This window comes from Perna viridis, chromosome 10, assembly GCF_037379345.1.
Source record: "Perna viridis isolate PV_CMFRI_1.1 ecotype Kerala chromosome 10, ASM3737934v1, whole genome shotgun sequence".
Classification (NCBI taxonomy): domain Eukaryota; kingdom Metazoa; phylum Mollusca; class Bivalvia; order Mytilida; family Mytilidae; genus Perna; species Perna viridis.
In genome coordinates this window covers 27,399,256-27,416,139 of record NC_142454.1, presented here as the reverse complement: position 1 = coordinate 27,416,139, position 16,884 = coordinate 27,399,256, and the positions used below count along the sequence as shown (strand labels likewise).

General features: G+C 31.8%; 1 protein-coding gene across 6 annotated transcripts in view; it reads left to right on the top strand.

The window, feature by feature from the left end:
* Nucleotides 1-16,884, top strand: part of LOC148605207 (uncharacterized) — a 72,751-nt gene that overhangs the window by 17,376 nt on the left and 38,491 nt on the right. For all 6 annotated transcript variants that reach the window (XM_088550743.1, XM_088550742.1, XM_088550745.1 and 3 more), the window contains 5 exons: nucleotides 4,523-4,619; nucleotides 8,859-9,822; nucleotides 14,787-14,869; nucleotides 15,747-15,852; nucleotides 16,437-16,541. In XM_088550743.1, coding sequence (XP_088406869.1) covers nucleotides 4,523-4,619; nucleotides 8,859-9,822; nucleotides 14,787-14,869; nucleotides 15,747-15,852; nucleotides 16,437-16,541 — 1,355 coding nt within the window. The remainder of the gene's footprint in view (nucleotides 1-4,522; nucleotides 4,620-8,858; nucleotides 9,823-14,786; nucleotides 14,870-15,746; nucleotides 15,853-16,436; nucleotides 16,542-16,884) is intronic.

Genomic DNA, 16,884 nt, shown 5'->3' with positions numbered 1-16,884 from the left:
CTTTATCATGTGGATTTTAACTATTTCAGAAATGTTACTATGAATTGCAGTTGGTTCTTTTTGTCTTGGTTTTTCTTAAATTAGAAACTATTTCTGTTAAGGCAAATAGTTAGGATTAGGATTTATTCATAAAAAAACCTTTAATTCTGATTTCTTTTTTACATTTGTACTAAATTTTCCAATAGTCCTTTTTCATATTTACGGAATGCAAGGCATTTTAGCAAGTTTTTCAAAGGAATGTTATCCACCAAAACAGAACAACCTGGTTGGTGGTCTGGTTGGGGGAAGGGAAGAACGGTAAATTACATTTTTCTTTGAAACTTGAACTATTTTCACTGGCGTAACTGGCAAGTATATTCATGGTTTGAAATAAATTATTTAAAAGTATCACAGTACTTACAGCTCTGATAAATCAAATATTGCCCCATTCAGACAATATACCAGGTATATGAGTCTGTTGGGTTGGAGGGTTACTTCCCTTTCAGGGGTGGATCCAGGATTTTATGAAGGGGAGGTGTAATTTCAATTTTAATCAATGTAAAAAGAAACCAGAATATGACATGTTTAATGAATTAATATGACAAAAGCCATATTCAACACAATATTAAGCAGATTACAATAGATTTTTTTTTCTTTGAAAAGTGGGGGTGTACACCTATTACCCCCTGAACTGGACCCATCCCTGCCTTTGCTTAAAATTTAAAAAAATGAAGTCAGTCAGGAATATGAAAAAGGTCTATTTAGTGCCACATAAACTGATTTCATTTTTTTAAATTTAGCCAGTTCAAAATTCTAACTGTGCTTCAAGGCAATAGTACTTGGGAACAAATCAAGCATTAACAGTATATATAGATGTCTGTTATATTGGCCATGAATGTCAGTGGTGACCTTATTTTATGGACATTGTCCTGAGTCATATTAACATAAAGAACCTTACCTGTCAAAATGTATTGTTTTTTCTTCAGGTATTTTTGTTGAGGTGATGCAAGCCTGTCAAATTTATAGGGGTTATGTGTGAATAATTGAAGTAGGATCTTTTTTGGATAACATGACAAGTAAATACCTTTTTCAGACTTCTTTTGGATGGAAAAGTATAAAGTAAGCTATGATATTTTGAGTGTTGATGAAATAAGAGATATCAATTTTTCTAAATTAATTTTAACCCTTTTTGATGTATTTAGGGGTAAAGTGCTTAAGTATTGCTTCAACTTCAGTTAGAACATTTGTTTATGTAATTTGATGACCAATGCTTTTAAAAAAGTATTATTGGAAATTTTTTTAAGAAAGATGCTAATTTCATAGAGAAATGTATAGTGTAGAACTGAAAGTTTGAAATTCCACTGAACATTAATGATTAACTCCATTAATTAATATACATATAACTGCCTTGTATTGTGTGCACTTGATTTGGAAAAAAAAATCATAACCATACTTTGAGACTAAAATGAGCTGGCATACATTGCTCATTTACTTTTGTTACTTTGTATGTATGGTTTTAGTTACTTTATGTTCTTTGTTGTGTATGTCTGTTTTCCATGTCTGGTCTTTGTCCATGGAATACATTCTTTTGATTACTGCTTTAGTCTTGGTTCCCTTGATTACTCTTGCAAGAGGTGCCTAAAGGTCCATCTAAGCCATCCTAAAATTGAAAGATGAAATCTGAATTTCTTTGATGATTGATGATAACCACCACTCCCCCCCCCCCAAAAAAAAAAAATGCTCCAGCCCTTTGTATTTGACCTTAATCTTAATTACACCTTTGCTCTACCTTTGTACTAATGACCTGTAAATTTACTTTTTGTGTTAAATGTCAAAAAACAAAAGATGGAAGTTTTCATTTCAACATTGAACAAGATATGATAAATATGAAAAAGACCAAAGATTTTTTGCCCCTAGGATCTGTGGTTTATTTGTTTTTTATATTTGTCATCCCATCTTTAAATGTATTTGACATAGATTAGCAAATAACTGTCTTTCTGATATGAAATATGATGTCTGTTTAGAGGTGGGTATATTGGGGTTCAAAAAGGCTTATTAAATATAATATTTCATTATGTACTTGAGGTCATAAATTTGTTGAGGGTTTGGTATGACTCATGTTATCTCTAAAGATATTTGAAACCTTATGGAGAAAATAAGAGATGGGATTTCTGAAAATTTGAGCTATTCTATTTAAGAAGTACAATTTAAGTAATTTGTGATGTAAATCTTTTTTTTTTTAATGTCGTAATATGATTGCATGCAACATAAAAGGAAAAAATCAAAATCTCAATTAATTTGCCAATAACAAGTTTCTTTTGTGAAAGTGAAATTTCATAATTGCATTTGAAAAAAGTTTCAGGAATTTTTGTGGCTGCAATGGTAATTTAATGGCACTCTTGTGTTGATTTGTAAGATAAATAATGCATTTTTTCAAAAATGAATTGAAGTGACAGTTGTAATAGCAAAATTGTAGGAATTAAATTGACTCTAACAGAAGGTCAGATGTGATCCAAAAATTCTTTTAAAAAAGACAACAAAACAACGATAATGAAGATTTATGTTTTTAATTGATGCATGCACTTGATTCGGTAGTAACATTTTTTTTGTATTACAAAATGTACTGTTACAGAAAGTTGTATTATTAACAGATTAATTTTTATTAATCCTGTTATTATTTTTTTCGAGTTGTGTCATCAAGATAGAATAAGGAAATCCTGAAACATTGATTTAAATTTATTATAAAATTAATTCCTTGATTTAATGTTTGAGAAAGTGAATAAATTGTAATTGTAACTATAAAATTTAAATGATTATAAATAATCTATGGTAAGGAAAGCAGAGTAATAATTAAATAATCTTAGTTAGTGCAGGTCAAATCTTCCTTCAAACAATATAGGTTAACCCCATTTGTAAATGTAGTCCCTAATCAATGAGTCTAGAGTGTTTAGTGTGCAATCTAATTAGAATTAACGCCTCCATTTTTATTTGTTTTCCTGGTGAGCAGAAAAAAATAAAAAAGCGACAAGGACCAATTTTAATTAGACTGGTTTAGTGTGTTGTTCATTGCTGTATGATATTTGAAGAGATTCAAATTGAAATCTTATTCTAACTAACACTGTTCACAACTAGAATACAGATCAAGATTAATTATTGAATGTGTTACATTTTCTGTTCAGGAGTTATGTCCCTTTGTTCAGAAAATTTTGGACTGCCAAGGTGTCTGAGATCACCACATTAAGGCTAAAAACCACTAATTCCACTTCCCATTGGCTTCTATGCTAATTTCACAATATTCAATGGCTTCTCTGGACTTTACCTTAACTTTAACCTGCAGAGGACTATATATCAGCATGATTCTACATATGTCAGCTCACAATCCTCCGAATGGCATGTGGGGTTAGCAGACTTGCAGTGCAGTGCTGGTCACCGGAAATGAAGGGTCTATAAATAGCATGGGAAATCCCAGTGTTTTCTCAAGATAGGGGTATATTTAGAAATCATTATGGAGATTAGGCTTCACATCACAAGAAGCAAAATGCACCTATAAAATGTACAGAAATGTTTTTCCTTTCAGAAACTGTTGAAATTTTTAAAATAAAATGAGAACTTTTTTCACAGCACTATGAGGAACAGGTGTAATTTCTGCGTAGGACTATTTTTGCGTACGTTCAAAATGCTCATTGGTTGAATTGGTGGTCTGGAACCTGAAGGAGGTAGACCTAGGGTAAGGGACACAACTCTTAAAAATCATTGGAACATTTATATTCAGCATTTTACATCAAGCTTATGTAAGCACCTAATTAACTTGGATTCATTTTATTCTGCTTCAAACGAAAGCTTGAGAGGCTTTGGTGAAATTGAATATGATACAAACATACCACTGATATCATGAGTTATGTCTCTTACCCTAGGTCTACCTCCTTAATTCTCTAAAGATCCTATAGAAGCTTAGTTTGATTAAAAATGATAGAAACTTTGAGTGCCAATATATATCTGTTCACTTTAACCATTAAATAGGATATTTTGGTCTCCTTTAGTTGCTCATGATATGCTGAACTTAAAACTGCTAAATAAAAAAAAATGTGTGATGAAAAAGTCACATTGCAAAAATATCTTATGGAAAATTTTCTTTTTAAAGTCAGTTTGATAACACTTTTAAGCTGATAGCTGTTTAACACTATAATCGTACTAGTAAAAAACCACCTGTTATTCTGTAGATAGTCCTATCAGAAATATATATGTGAGTAAATATACAAAACATATACTAATCTAGTATGAGAGCTGATTAAAAAGCTACTAATCCTTCATAAATTTACTTAATATAATTACGGCATTTTTGAGCAAAGTAATAGGCTTAGACGAAAGATCGGTGTAACATAGAATGTTAGAATATTAGTTCATGAAGGTAATTTTTGACATAATTAGTCGTGGTATCGTTATACATCGGTTGTATATTTATTAGAACTGGCTTGATATTTCTGCTGTGGTGGTTTTTTGCATATTTGCCAGATAAGAAATCCCATGTTTTATATCATTGCAGTGACAATATTGGATGTAGTAGTATTGGCGATACCAAAGGAATTTCCGTGGAACTGAGTCCTAATTTGAATCCTGACAAAACAACTCTGCAAGCTAAGGTAAGGTTCGGAATACTAATCAGAAATATATCTTAATTTTAAATCTGCTTGTGGAGTTTTGTAATTAAGATCTTTGGGGTTTGGAATCAAAATTGCAATTTGATTTTATAGTGATTTCTTCAAATTTAAGAAATAAAAAATAGAATATTAATAATCCTGTTTTTATCAGAGCATTCTTTAAGTTTTTTTTATCATCACATGCCTGGATAAAAAGCATTATCCATCTTACAGATTTATGACATCTTTTTAAAAAGGTGCATGTAATTAACTGTTTGGTCAAAACAGCAGTGGCAGATCCTGGGATGGGAGGGGGATTTCCAAGTGAATTTGTTGAAAATATTGTAAGTTTTGTTCAAAATTTGGACAAAAACTGGCTGATATAAGCCTTGAACCACCCCATCCTCATTTTTTTCTAGACCCCTCCCCTTTTCAAATCAATAATAGCTTGTACAACAGTAAAAAAATATTTTTGTTACAATGATTTCAAAACTAACCTTAATATCCCAAATTGAATTGAGATGTAAGATTTTCCAATTGATGGCTACTAAGTAATTTATCAAAAAAAACTTGGTGAGGAATTTGATTGCTGTCAAGTGATGATTGCTTGGTAAATATTGTCTCAAATTAATCTTATTTCTCCCCCTGTGTTGAAGTGGATAGATATGACATAAACTTGTTTGATGGCTAGTAGGAGACAACAGGGCATTTAAGATATGATACTTAGAACTTTTGCTTGTTGTGATAGATAAAGGGTTTTTAGTTTAAGGTGTTTTTTCCCCTCTTCGTAGGAGAGGGGATACTATAGCATGGCCAGGTCCAAATCAATTTGGAAACCTTTCGTAGCACAGAAAAGGTGGAGGGATTGATTTTGGTTGATTTCGGTCGAAAGTATGGTGAATTTATTTGAACTAAGACAATTTTTGTTGAAGAAAGATTCTTATAGCACAGTTTTTATTATATTTTGATTTTAAGCAAGAATTTAATAGATTTTGTAATTACTACTGGTGTAGGGTTCATAATTGAAAGTTTTGAGACGTACATTAAAAGATAATGTATTGTTACTTAAAAGTCAGTTTAAAAACTTCACCTGCATTTAAATGAATTAGTGGACTAATTGCTTTTGGCACATCAAAGACTTTTTAAGAAGATTGCAATTTAGTATTTTAGATTATATACTGTCTCATAAGAGCAAAGGCTATAGGGTCAAACAAAATGGGAGGGATACTAGGGGTTACAGCATATTTTGGAATTTAAAAAATTCTTAAGAACTTGTATGAATCTTTTTTTTTCCCATTTACTTAAATTGAGAAGTTCTTATTCCCTACCAAAAAGGTTTTCACACCAGTATGATAAAAAAAAATTATGGCTTTCAGACTTTCATGGTGTACAACTTTTTATTTCCATAACTGAATTTGCCGATCTAAATGTCTACAAACAGTTTCAGCATCACAGCAAATTATAAACTTCCATTTCCTTAGTAATGTACATAATCTACATATTACGAGTCACAATCTATCTTCATTTTTGGCTCCTTGTAGATTCAATTTACATTATTAGTAAAAAAATAAAAAGTTGGGCAACATCTGTTGGCACAACAGGAAACATTCAAGACCTAGTATTACACATCTGTAAAAAAAACAAAAACAATGACAATTATTTCTTTGAATGTATAATAGTTGTCAGTTTTCTGTCATGTTTATAATACATCTTACATGTCCTGATTTACGATTTCGTCAGTCAGTACATCTGAAACCAGGATGTGTATTTGACTGCTGAACATATGGGACAGCAGGGTTTTCATATCTGTGCCATTGCTGAAGGGCTAGGTTCAATGTCTTGGAAAGTTTGACAACCAAAATTTATGTGTTCTGTAAATTTAAGATTTATATTCAACTACTGAACATATGTGAATAGAATTTTTACAATGGTATTGCTCAAGGGTGAGGTTCTGTGTATAGGGAGATTTGACAATTAGTATTTGTGTAATCCATAAATTAAAGATGTGTATGCAACTACTGATATTATATGACAACTAGTTTTTATATCTCTGTGCATTGCTTGAGGCTAGCTTCTGTATCTTAGGAGATGTAGCATATTCTGTAAAATTTGAGGATGTGTTTTTGACTGCTGAACATTGGACTATAAAACTCTTGTTTCTTCCTTGGCAAGATTTAATACTTGTGATTTTTTTTCTTGCACCAGTAACATTGAATTCTTTGTCAGGGAGTTATAAAGAAACTACAGTTTAAAGTAAGCTTTGCTGTGGTTTGAGAATAAGTTTCAATGTCTTGTGATATTTTGTTTTGATGACTTTTGTTGAATTCATTGAAGATGGATAAAAAGAAGCTGGTAGGTGACATTCAAATTAAATTAACTATATTAAATTATGCTGAGAAACAAAGTTAATGACAATTACTAAAACTATGTTAAGACAGGTCAATGTGATCTTAATTTGGATTCATTAAGATCATACATATATGGTAATGTGACTGATTGTGCTCACATTGTTATATGGTGAGCCCTCAATAGGGTATGTAACTTTTGTTTCAGGAGATTGGGTCCAAATCTACCATTAAAATGCATGGACATTTGTTTCCTTTTTTAAAAAAGACTGTTGAGTTCAGTATTAAAAGCTTGTCATTTTTCTGTACAAAAATACCAACCAAAATTTACAAATATCTATTTTTATATGATAAAAGTGTAAAGAGAAGCAATAGATAGAATATTTTGCACTGTAATGCAGGGTTTCAATATCTTGGAAGCAAACAATAAGATACAGAATGTCTTTCCTATTTTAATGTATATTACATCAGAAATTCTGGTGAGGAAATTAAACTAGTAAGATACTTAATAATCCTATTAACTGGAAGTCTGGCTCTTAGTATGACATTTTAAATCCTTTTATTTTGTGGACATTTAATTTGTGTATTAAAACCGAACATTTGTCTAAACTGTATTGTTCCTTCATTCTGTAAAGAGTCGGTAAAGAGAAGTTTCAACGGAAGTAGAGGCCAGTTCGTTGTTTTTTTTCTTCACTGGTTTTTGCATTAGAGTTTTAGTATCCACATTTTATTTCTTCGATTTACTTAAAGTGACCTGTTTGTGAACTGCTTTTCTAAGCAATTTTTAATTGACTTTCTAACTACAAATTGCTCTGAAGTGTTTTTTCAAGTACTTTTTGGCTAAGAGGCAAATTCTAAAGAATTCTTTGAATTTTCTTGATTTGCTAATTAAGACCTCTTGAAGCTGCAAACTTTTGCTATAAGTGAAAACAACAAAGCTATACTAGGCTTTTTTTCGATTAGTAGTACAAATGTACTGAATATTGATGAAGCCTTTATGAAAAATAACATAAATTTCCCTTGAACTGTCTCAATCCAAAACTATGCTTATTGTGAGGTTTTTGGGTATAATTCCTACCTATTTACCAAACTTTCAAAAAACGTAATGTTTTTTGGCCAGAATGGGGTATTCTAGGTGAGCAATGCCTTATTGAATTTGTAGTTGATTCTTTCTTATGTTTTGTCAATCCTAGTTCCTCTAGCATCTCTCCTGTTTCTCTTGTTTAAACATGGAGTATTTCATTTCTCTAATATCATCAACTTTTACTACTATTTATCTTCATTAGATACTTTTTACTTTAATTATCCTGTAAGATTGTTCTCTATGGTATGGATTTTTGAATTAAGATGGCTCGCAGTGGTTTGGAAGATATTCTAAAAAGGGGCCATTTTTCAGGATGTTTTTTTCAAAGATATTCACAATTTGAAGCATTTATCAAAAACACATGTAATTGTTTTTTAAATGTAGGAGTCATTTCCAGTCAGAAGGGGCAGAAACCTTGCCTTCCCATTTCCTTGGCTAAATCCTTGACTAAACTTAACTACTAAAAATGTCTTTACTGAAGCAGTTTGTACATTGGTTAAAGAGTTAAGGTATATGTTAAAGGGGAAATTGTCTTTTAAAATTGTACTGAAAATTGTCGCTGCATTAAAATGTTGTAAGTCCATCCATCTGTAACATATTGTAGAGGCATGATTGCTTCCTTATCAGTTAGGGTATATCATTATGAATTGTAGATGTGCATACTATGAAACTAATTTAATATTAGTTATAGGACTTGGAAATCACAACATTCCCAGCCATCTACCAAAACAGACTCTCATTGAAGCACATGATAGTTATCTCAATTGCTGTGGAAATCATGATTTTAAGGCTTGTTTTTTTTTTTATTCTCAGGTTCCAACTCCAGCACCTGATGATAGTTTTGAAGACGAGAGAATAGAAGCTGATCAACAACTTGATCCCGTAAAGGAAGGAGAAACAAAAGGAGACAATACACCGACTGCCGTTACTCCAGACACACCTAAGGTCAATTTCCAGATTGTTGACAAAGATGAAAGCAAAACTGATGGGGACAAGAAAACTGAAGGAGACACAGGTACTAAAGACTCTTCCTCAAAAACTCCTCAAAAGGCAATTCCTAAGAAAAAGGAAATAGAGAAAACAGAATATAAAAAGCCGAAGGTTGCCTCAAGACTTGCTGATTATATAAAACAGCCAGTCCCAGAATTAACGGAGGAAGAAAAATTAGAACGTGCAAAGAATAGAAAAAATAAATTACAGAAAAATGTGAAGAAAGTTGTGAAGGAAAACAAAGAAAAGTCTGAATCTGAGGAGCGTTACAATAAGAAAGTGGAAAAAGAACCTCCAAAAATTATTAAACGAACTCCTCCAAAGAGCAAATGGGATGCAGTAATGAATAAGATTGATAGCAGTCAAAGTGCACCTCCTAAGCCAAAATCTGAGGTTAAGAGTAAACTTCAGGAATACTTGAGTACTCCATCTCCAGCTAAAAAGGAACCAGAAATTAAACAACCAAAAAAGATCTCAAACATGCCTACTCCTGATTATAGCAAAATTAAAAGCAAACTCAGCATTAGTGGGCCTCCACCTCCTATGAGAAGAGCTGAAAGTACTGACAAGAGGAAAAGCAAGTTACCTCCCCCTGGAGTGCTCAAGAGGAAGTCTTCTATGAGTTCAGTGTCAAATGCCAGTTCACTTCATAAACTAGATCTTAATGAATCCGGAAGCGGGACTGTGTTTCACTCAGCTGTGAATTCAGCTCGGAGTAGCATCTCAGATATACACAAAGCTGGACAGCAGAATGATAAAGAGAACTCAAAGCAAGACAAACCTTCTAGTAAGTTTCCTTTTATAGAAATATTTAAGTTTTCTCCCCTGATGGAATCAATGCCCCATGTAAAAAAAGTGTTTCAATATATGAAAAATGGCTTATAAAAGTTAAATCAATTTTGAAATGGACTGAAAAAAAAATTTCTTAGTTTTTAATAATGATGCTATACAACTGAATGAAGTATTCAGCTTGTTTTTAAAGTTGATATGCAGGCATATAAATATAATTTTGGTATCTGACAGTTAGGCCACAAGAATAGTTTGGCAAGTGCTTTTTTGTGATGTTACAATAAAAATTGTAAAGTAACCTTCAAAGGGAGTGCAAAATCATGGTCACATAAGACAGGTTTTCTTGATATATCCAACTTAATTTTTTACTGAATGCAGAACACAGGGGTATTACATGCCTAAATCTGTATCATATGTCATATAACATCCCTAGACTCCTATGTCACCTGAAGGCACAGTGGCCTGAGGGGTGATATAGTGGAGGGTTGATATGCCATGTGATTAAGATTTGACATGTCATGTTCATTATATCATAAATTTTAACTATATTCCAAGTTTGGGGTACTATATACAGTGTAGATCTAGGGGTGTGATATAGGGTGAACAATTTAGGGATTAAACAATCAGCTTATAAATATTGACCCAAAAATATCTTTGTAATGCATTTATATGCAAAAACTGTATATTTTAATCTGAAAATATGATAAATAGGGATGTTTTAATCATAGTCTTTTGAGACAGATTTTTGCTGAATTCAGTTGGTTATTAAGATTGGTTTGACTTCAATGAATGTTTTATTTTCATTTTTTATTATCTGAAGGGGAGGGTTGTCAAATTGCTGTATTTTCACTTTTTATCAGTATCAATTTTCTGTAATGGCTATTAATTTATCAACCTGAGGCTTTATAGGTATCATTTTCATTAACTTGCATGGGATATGATAAATTTATGATGATTTATTGAAACACACTGCAATCTTAATGCTGATGATAGCATTCTAATGCACTTTAGAGTCTCTAAAATAGTTTTCTGCCATATTACTTCATGATTTGGCATCAAAGTTATCACATTATTTCTGCAATGGCTTGATGAAGGTTGCATCTATGGGGGCCATGTAAAAATAATAAACTGTTCAGTGAACCATTTGGCACAGGATCTATTTTCTAGTAGGAAGGGGCAATTAATTGTTTACCTGGGTAATAATAGCGATGTTTTTTTTATTACTGATTTGTTTTTGTTTTTTTTTACTTCATGATCTATCAAATGCTAAAAAGCTGTTATGTTGAGGATCATAAAGAATCAGTTTAAGTGATGATAATTTTGGGACACCTTTAATTCCTCCAGTGGACCCATTTGAATTTGTTTGTGTCTTTTTTAGGAGGTTGGAGTGAGGGGTAATAATTCACAGAAGCTCAGTCTTATCACTGATTTTCTACTCTCTGGCCACTTATAGAAAAACAAATTTGTATCTCTATTTCGATATTTTAGGATGACTACAATTTTTAAGTTCTACAAGTTACTTGTAATAGGGGAGCAAATGGTAATATATAAAGAGATATTGTCAGATGCTGTAAAACTATGATTAACTTTAGAAATATTGCCTTTCTAAATACTGACTAATACTGACGTAGATTTCCATATTCTAAGACTTATAATAATCTAAGGGGTCTGCCATAAAGTAGGCCTGGTTTTTTTCAATTATGATATACCACAAGTCTGAAGCTGGCCTACCGGTATGTGCATTATAAAAATGAAATTTTATCATTTTTCATTTGGCCAACTTATTGAAAATGATTAAAATTACTGTTGTATGTCCTGATGAAATTTTCTCTTACCCACCAGACATTATCTTGCTGAAATGAACATGAACAGAGTCTCGTGACATTTGATTGTAACTGGATCATGTATGTGATGGCATATAAATTGAAATAGACACAAGTCACTTAGCATGTGCAACTCATTGGCTTATCAGATTCGTACATCACACATCACGCCTGAAATCTCCAGGCCTTAGTTGGAGCGTGTGTGTCATTTGAAAATATTCTTTTTACCATGTCAGTGGTTTCATAATATCAAAATAGGATAAAGTACTGCTCAAGACATTTTAAATTATTCCTAATCCTATATATTTTTAGCAAGCAATAAAGGTTACTTTTATTATTTTTTTTAATTCCCATTTTGAACACTGATTTTAAAAGGCACAATGCCCTTCAACGATTTACTGTTTGAGGGATGGACATTGTGGGTATATCTAAACCTAGAGTTAGTGAGAAGCAAGTCACAAAAAAACAGCATTGCAAAAATTTGGGGACCGTTTCTTGATTACTTGTCCTACTAAATGAACCTGTGGGTGTTTCATACATGTTTTGTCTACTTAATGTGTTATTAGAATTAAATTGTTCATTGTTTTTTTGTTTATTTTTCTACTGTTTTGACCCATCCTCCTTAAACCCTGTCATCCATTCCTTGACATAGGTTGTCAAAGAAGGATTTCCATTTTCTTCTGTCCTGGGCTAGCTTGTCAATTTGACCCCATGTCTTGCCCTGTTGTTTTCGTTTTGACCCATACATTGCCAATTTTAGGGAAGTAACATACCTACCACATCCACCTCAATTCACTTTTATACACAAATCTAATAGTTGCCTTGAAATGAGAACATGTATATATAAAGAGTGATGCATCTGCTCTGCATGACTTTTATACAGGAGCTATATTTTAAGTGTAAATTATGGTTTTTTATGACAGGGATTATGTTCTTGACACCTTTATTATTGTTTAATGCTTTTAAGGCATACTTTACCTGCACTTGATATTAAATGATGATTTCCAAGCATAGGCCTGATATTAGCCATACTTTACTGAGTCTGATGTGTCATAATGACTGATTTTAAGCTTCTTGGTTATGGTGTTACATTTGTCATGTGGAAATAATGCTGTAAGCAAATGAATGTAATTTTAGAAAGCAATTGTTCATAATAAGACATGATTTTCTGCTATTTCAAAGCAGAATTTATGAAATTATGCTTTTTAAATCCTACAAGAAGTTCTATTTAAAAATAAAATTAATTATAAGTATAGTATGTCCATGACTCAAGGTCATAGATTAATGATATTTTCCTTCATCATAAATTTGAGGTCCCATACTTGGAACCAGTGCCAATATGAACCCCTGCTTAAGGGTTACTAGCTTTAAAGCCAATTCTTCATTCTGCCTCAGGCAATTACTAACGTAATGGATATGAAAGAATATGATGTTTACATTAGTAAATACATAAAAAAATTGACGTTATGTATTGATGATCTAAAACTTTAAACTGAACGTGTTGAAAATATTACAACTCAGTAGAACTGCGGTCCAGCAAATAGCTATCTTCTAGAGAATATCAGTTAAAGTCAAGTGGTACTATCATAATGCCTCACAAACTCTGTCGCCAACGTTCTATCAATCAACCATTTAGCTTGATGAATAAATAAAATATAATCCAGCAGTGTTTTCAAATGAATGCCTCTGGCTGCAATTGCCAAGTTTAGTATTGATCTAAACTAGTTTCACTAAAAGGTTAAAGAGAAATACAATATGATATTTCTCTCTATTTGTGTTTTGAACTGAATTAATTTCCTTCTATTGACAAGCAGGAGAAATTGATCGGAAAATTGCAACATCTATCTTTTATCTAAATGTTGCAATATTTATCCCTTTCAAATTATTTTGTTAATTTTTACAAGTAGCTTAAATTAAGTCCAAGTACTGAAATAGGTTAACATTGTTTTTTTATAAACAAAATACAAAAAAAAGAGATTCTGCAAAAATAAACATCTAACTAAAAAAATAAACGAACATAGCAGTTTTTCCTTGTTGTTTAAAGGAGTTAATTGATTATCGTTAATAGCTTGTTATGCTTTTTTACTAAATGGTTGATTATGAATTTTATAACACAATTTATACTAATCAATAGATTTTAAAGTATCCGTGCTTTTCATAGAATTAGAGTTATTCCCCTTTGCATTGCAATTTTCAATTGTTTTAATGAAGTTATGAACAGATCAATAATCTGGATTGATAGCCCATATCCAAATGACTGAATTTGATTAAGGAACAGTTATGTTTAATCAGAAACAAGAATCAGTTATTGATCAACAAGATAAAAATATGACCAATCAATAGAGATGAACAATGGAGTTTGCGTATCACATGTTTTATGTGACTTTATGGAAAATGACATAAATTATGTTTATCCATGATACACTATCTAATTTTAAAATCAATATCCAATATTAATAATTAAGTAGTTTGACCCATTTACAGTGAATTGCCATAGAAAAGTGATTGAAAACTGACAAATATGGTTAATATTTAATTTTGGCATTTGGTTACATTGTCAATTAGGAGATAATTGGTGGTCAGTTTTCTGAAAGGGATATATAAATTACCATGTTCAAGTTTTTTCACAAAAAATTGCAAAGAAAATTTAGTTTGGATTCGTCATGGTCTCGGAATCGTCATGCCGTATATCCAGGTAAGATAAACTAAGGCAAAATGGTCTTCTTTTTGTGTATAAAAATATTTTGAACTCAAATTGGTATAATGATATGTATTGTTTGTTTAGACAAAATACACTTAAATTAAACAAATGCTTGTCAATCATATGAATCTGGTATAGGAAAATATCCACAAAATGTGCAGGAATTTGGGTTTTTTTTTTTTTTAAATAAATAAAAACAATGAGCTTCATCTTTCATAATTTCATAAAGGGAGATGTTTTTCTGCTTGTCTGTCTATCTTGATGTCTTTATAAGCAAGATTTCAATATGACTTAATGCCTAGGAGCTGATTTTATGTAGAGAATGTGAGGAAATTTTTCTGACTAGAAATACCAAATTCTTTGTGTTATTTATAAGCACAATACTAATAATGATTATGTTATTTTCATGTATAATTCATGTATGTTTTTCTATTCCAGATCCCTCACTGGGTAAACTGTTAATGCCTGGAAAAAGGGATAGAAGGGACAGTACATCTAGCACTGTGTCTAACATTTCTCAGGTACCATTATCAGGTTTATTCATAATCATGTTTATGTTTGTGTTGTATACCATAATCATGTTTGTTTGTGTTGTATATCATAATCATGTTTATGTTTGTGTTGTATACCATAATCATATGCAATATTTGTTTGGTTAAGGCAGGATTAAATATATTGATAGTGACACTGTACTTGTAAAAAACTTCACTGGTCATTAAGCAAAAGTACATCCATTGTACTAATATAAAACTGCAAGAAGCTAGCAACATCAATGTTTGGTATAGTTACAACTATTTGAGTAAACTTGTTGCCACAATCATAAATTGATTGTCAATACAAGGTATTCTGAAGTTCATGTAGTTTAAAGCAATCTACATTCCAATATTGGCAATGTTTTATTTAAACAAAAATAGTATCTCATCTTAAGGTTGGTACATACATTGAAGTCTGTCGAATGAGCCGCCTTGGGACCTTATATTGTTTTTGTTATTTTTTTTATCAACAAATGAAGATCTAGAAAATCAGCATGTTGATGAATATTTGGCAGTGGGAAGCATGTTTCCAAAAATGTCTTAAGAGTATTAGAAGGGAACCAGTAATATGATAATTTTCATAAGAAATTGATATTTATCTTATTTTTGCATATTTTCCCCTTGATATATAATGCTACATGAAATCTCCCCCATTGACCACTCCCCAATTAGGGAGATTTGGTAGTCTTGGAGATTGATTTGTTTTGGGTGGTGAAGGATTTTACTGCAATATTCATAGGCTCTGTATACTTAGAATGTGACATTCATTGGGTCATTTTGATGGTTTGAACACCTGTCCAAATCAATTATTCATAAGTTTCATTTTTTTCGATTTGTACATTGATCAGGCATGTTTTGTTTTCAGGGATCTTCTAGGGTTATGACAGACAGAAGTAGTAAGATTGGAGACAGGGTCAGTTTGAGGAGGCAGTCTATGCCAGTCAAAAGCAGTATACCCCCTCCTACAGATTGTAAGTAAAAGGGTTACTATTTTGGTGGTGGGGTGGGTAAGCATACGGGCAAGGCTGTAGGAAACCAGTCTTAAGGAAGCAGCCAAGCAGTACAAACAATTACTAACTACGGAATCATGATGCTGCACAAGTGTTGGATGGCCATGTAGTGTAAGGGGCAGGATCAATCAGAATTCAATTTTTGCTACATTAAAAAAATTATGGCCTTGTTTGTAACAAGATAGGCTAAGTAGCTCTTGTTGGATTTGTAAGTTGGGAATAGTTGGTGTTAAAATACAATCCACACTAGTGAAAATTAAACTATTTTATTTAAAGTTACATTGTGAATGAAGGAAAACTCCAATGCACTTAAAATGCATGAATGCACAATATATTTTGTTATGGTCACAAGGGGAGGGAACTCTGATATACCTTGTACAATACGTTAGACTTGAGAACGTTTTGGTGTATGGAAAGCATTTCTTTTGTTGTATTTTTGATTTCTTTTTCTAGGTTTCAGCTAAATTCTTTCTGTTTGTTAACACTTTTTCACTTGTATATATTTCATCATTAACACTTCATTAACACTTACATTTTGTTAACAGTACCAAGGAAATCATCTGTAGCATCCAGAACTAATATGGGCACTAACAAGTCCAACAAACTAACTACTATTAGAGATCCACCATCACCAACTAAGAGAGATATCAGTAAGTTTGTCAAGTGTGTGACATAAAAAAGGGAGATAACTTTGTAAGCAATGGTTTATGATTTCTGAATTTGTAGGAGGATTTTTTTTTAATTTACCTCCACAAGCCAAGTAAGATATCAGTAAGTTTGTCAAGTGTGTGACATAATATTTGCTTAGTTAAATAAGGGGGGTATTTTTTTCATCAATTATATCTGAATCTATTAGTAGAAGCATATTGTCTTTTTATCAACCTTCTCTAACAAAAGTAGATTTCAGTAAGTCCTACAGGAGTATGACATGATATTTGCTTTGCTAAAAAAAGGGGGGACACTTTTTTCTGCAATGATTTTTGAATTATGAAA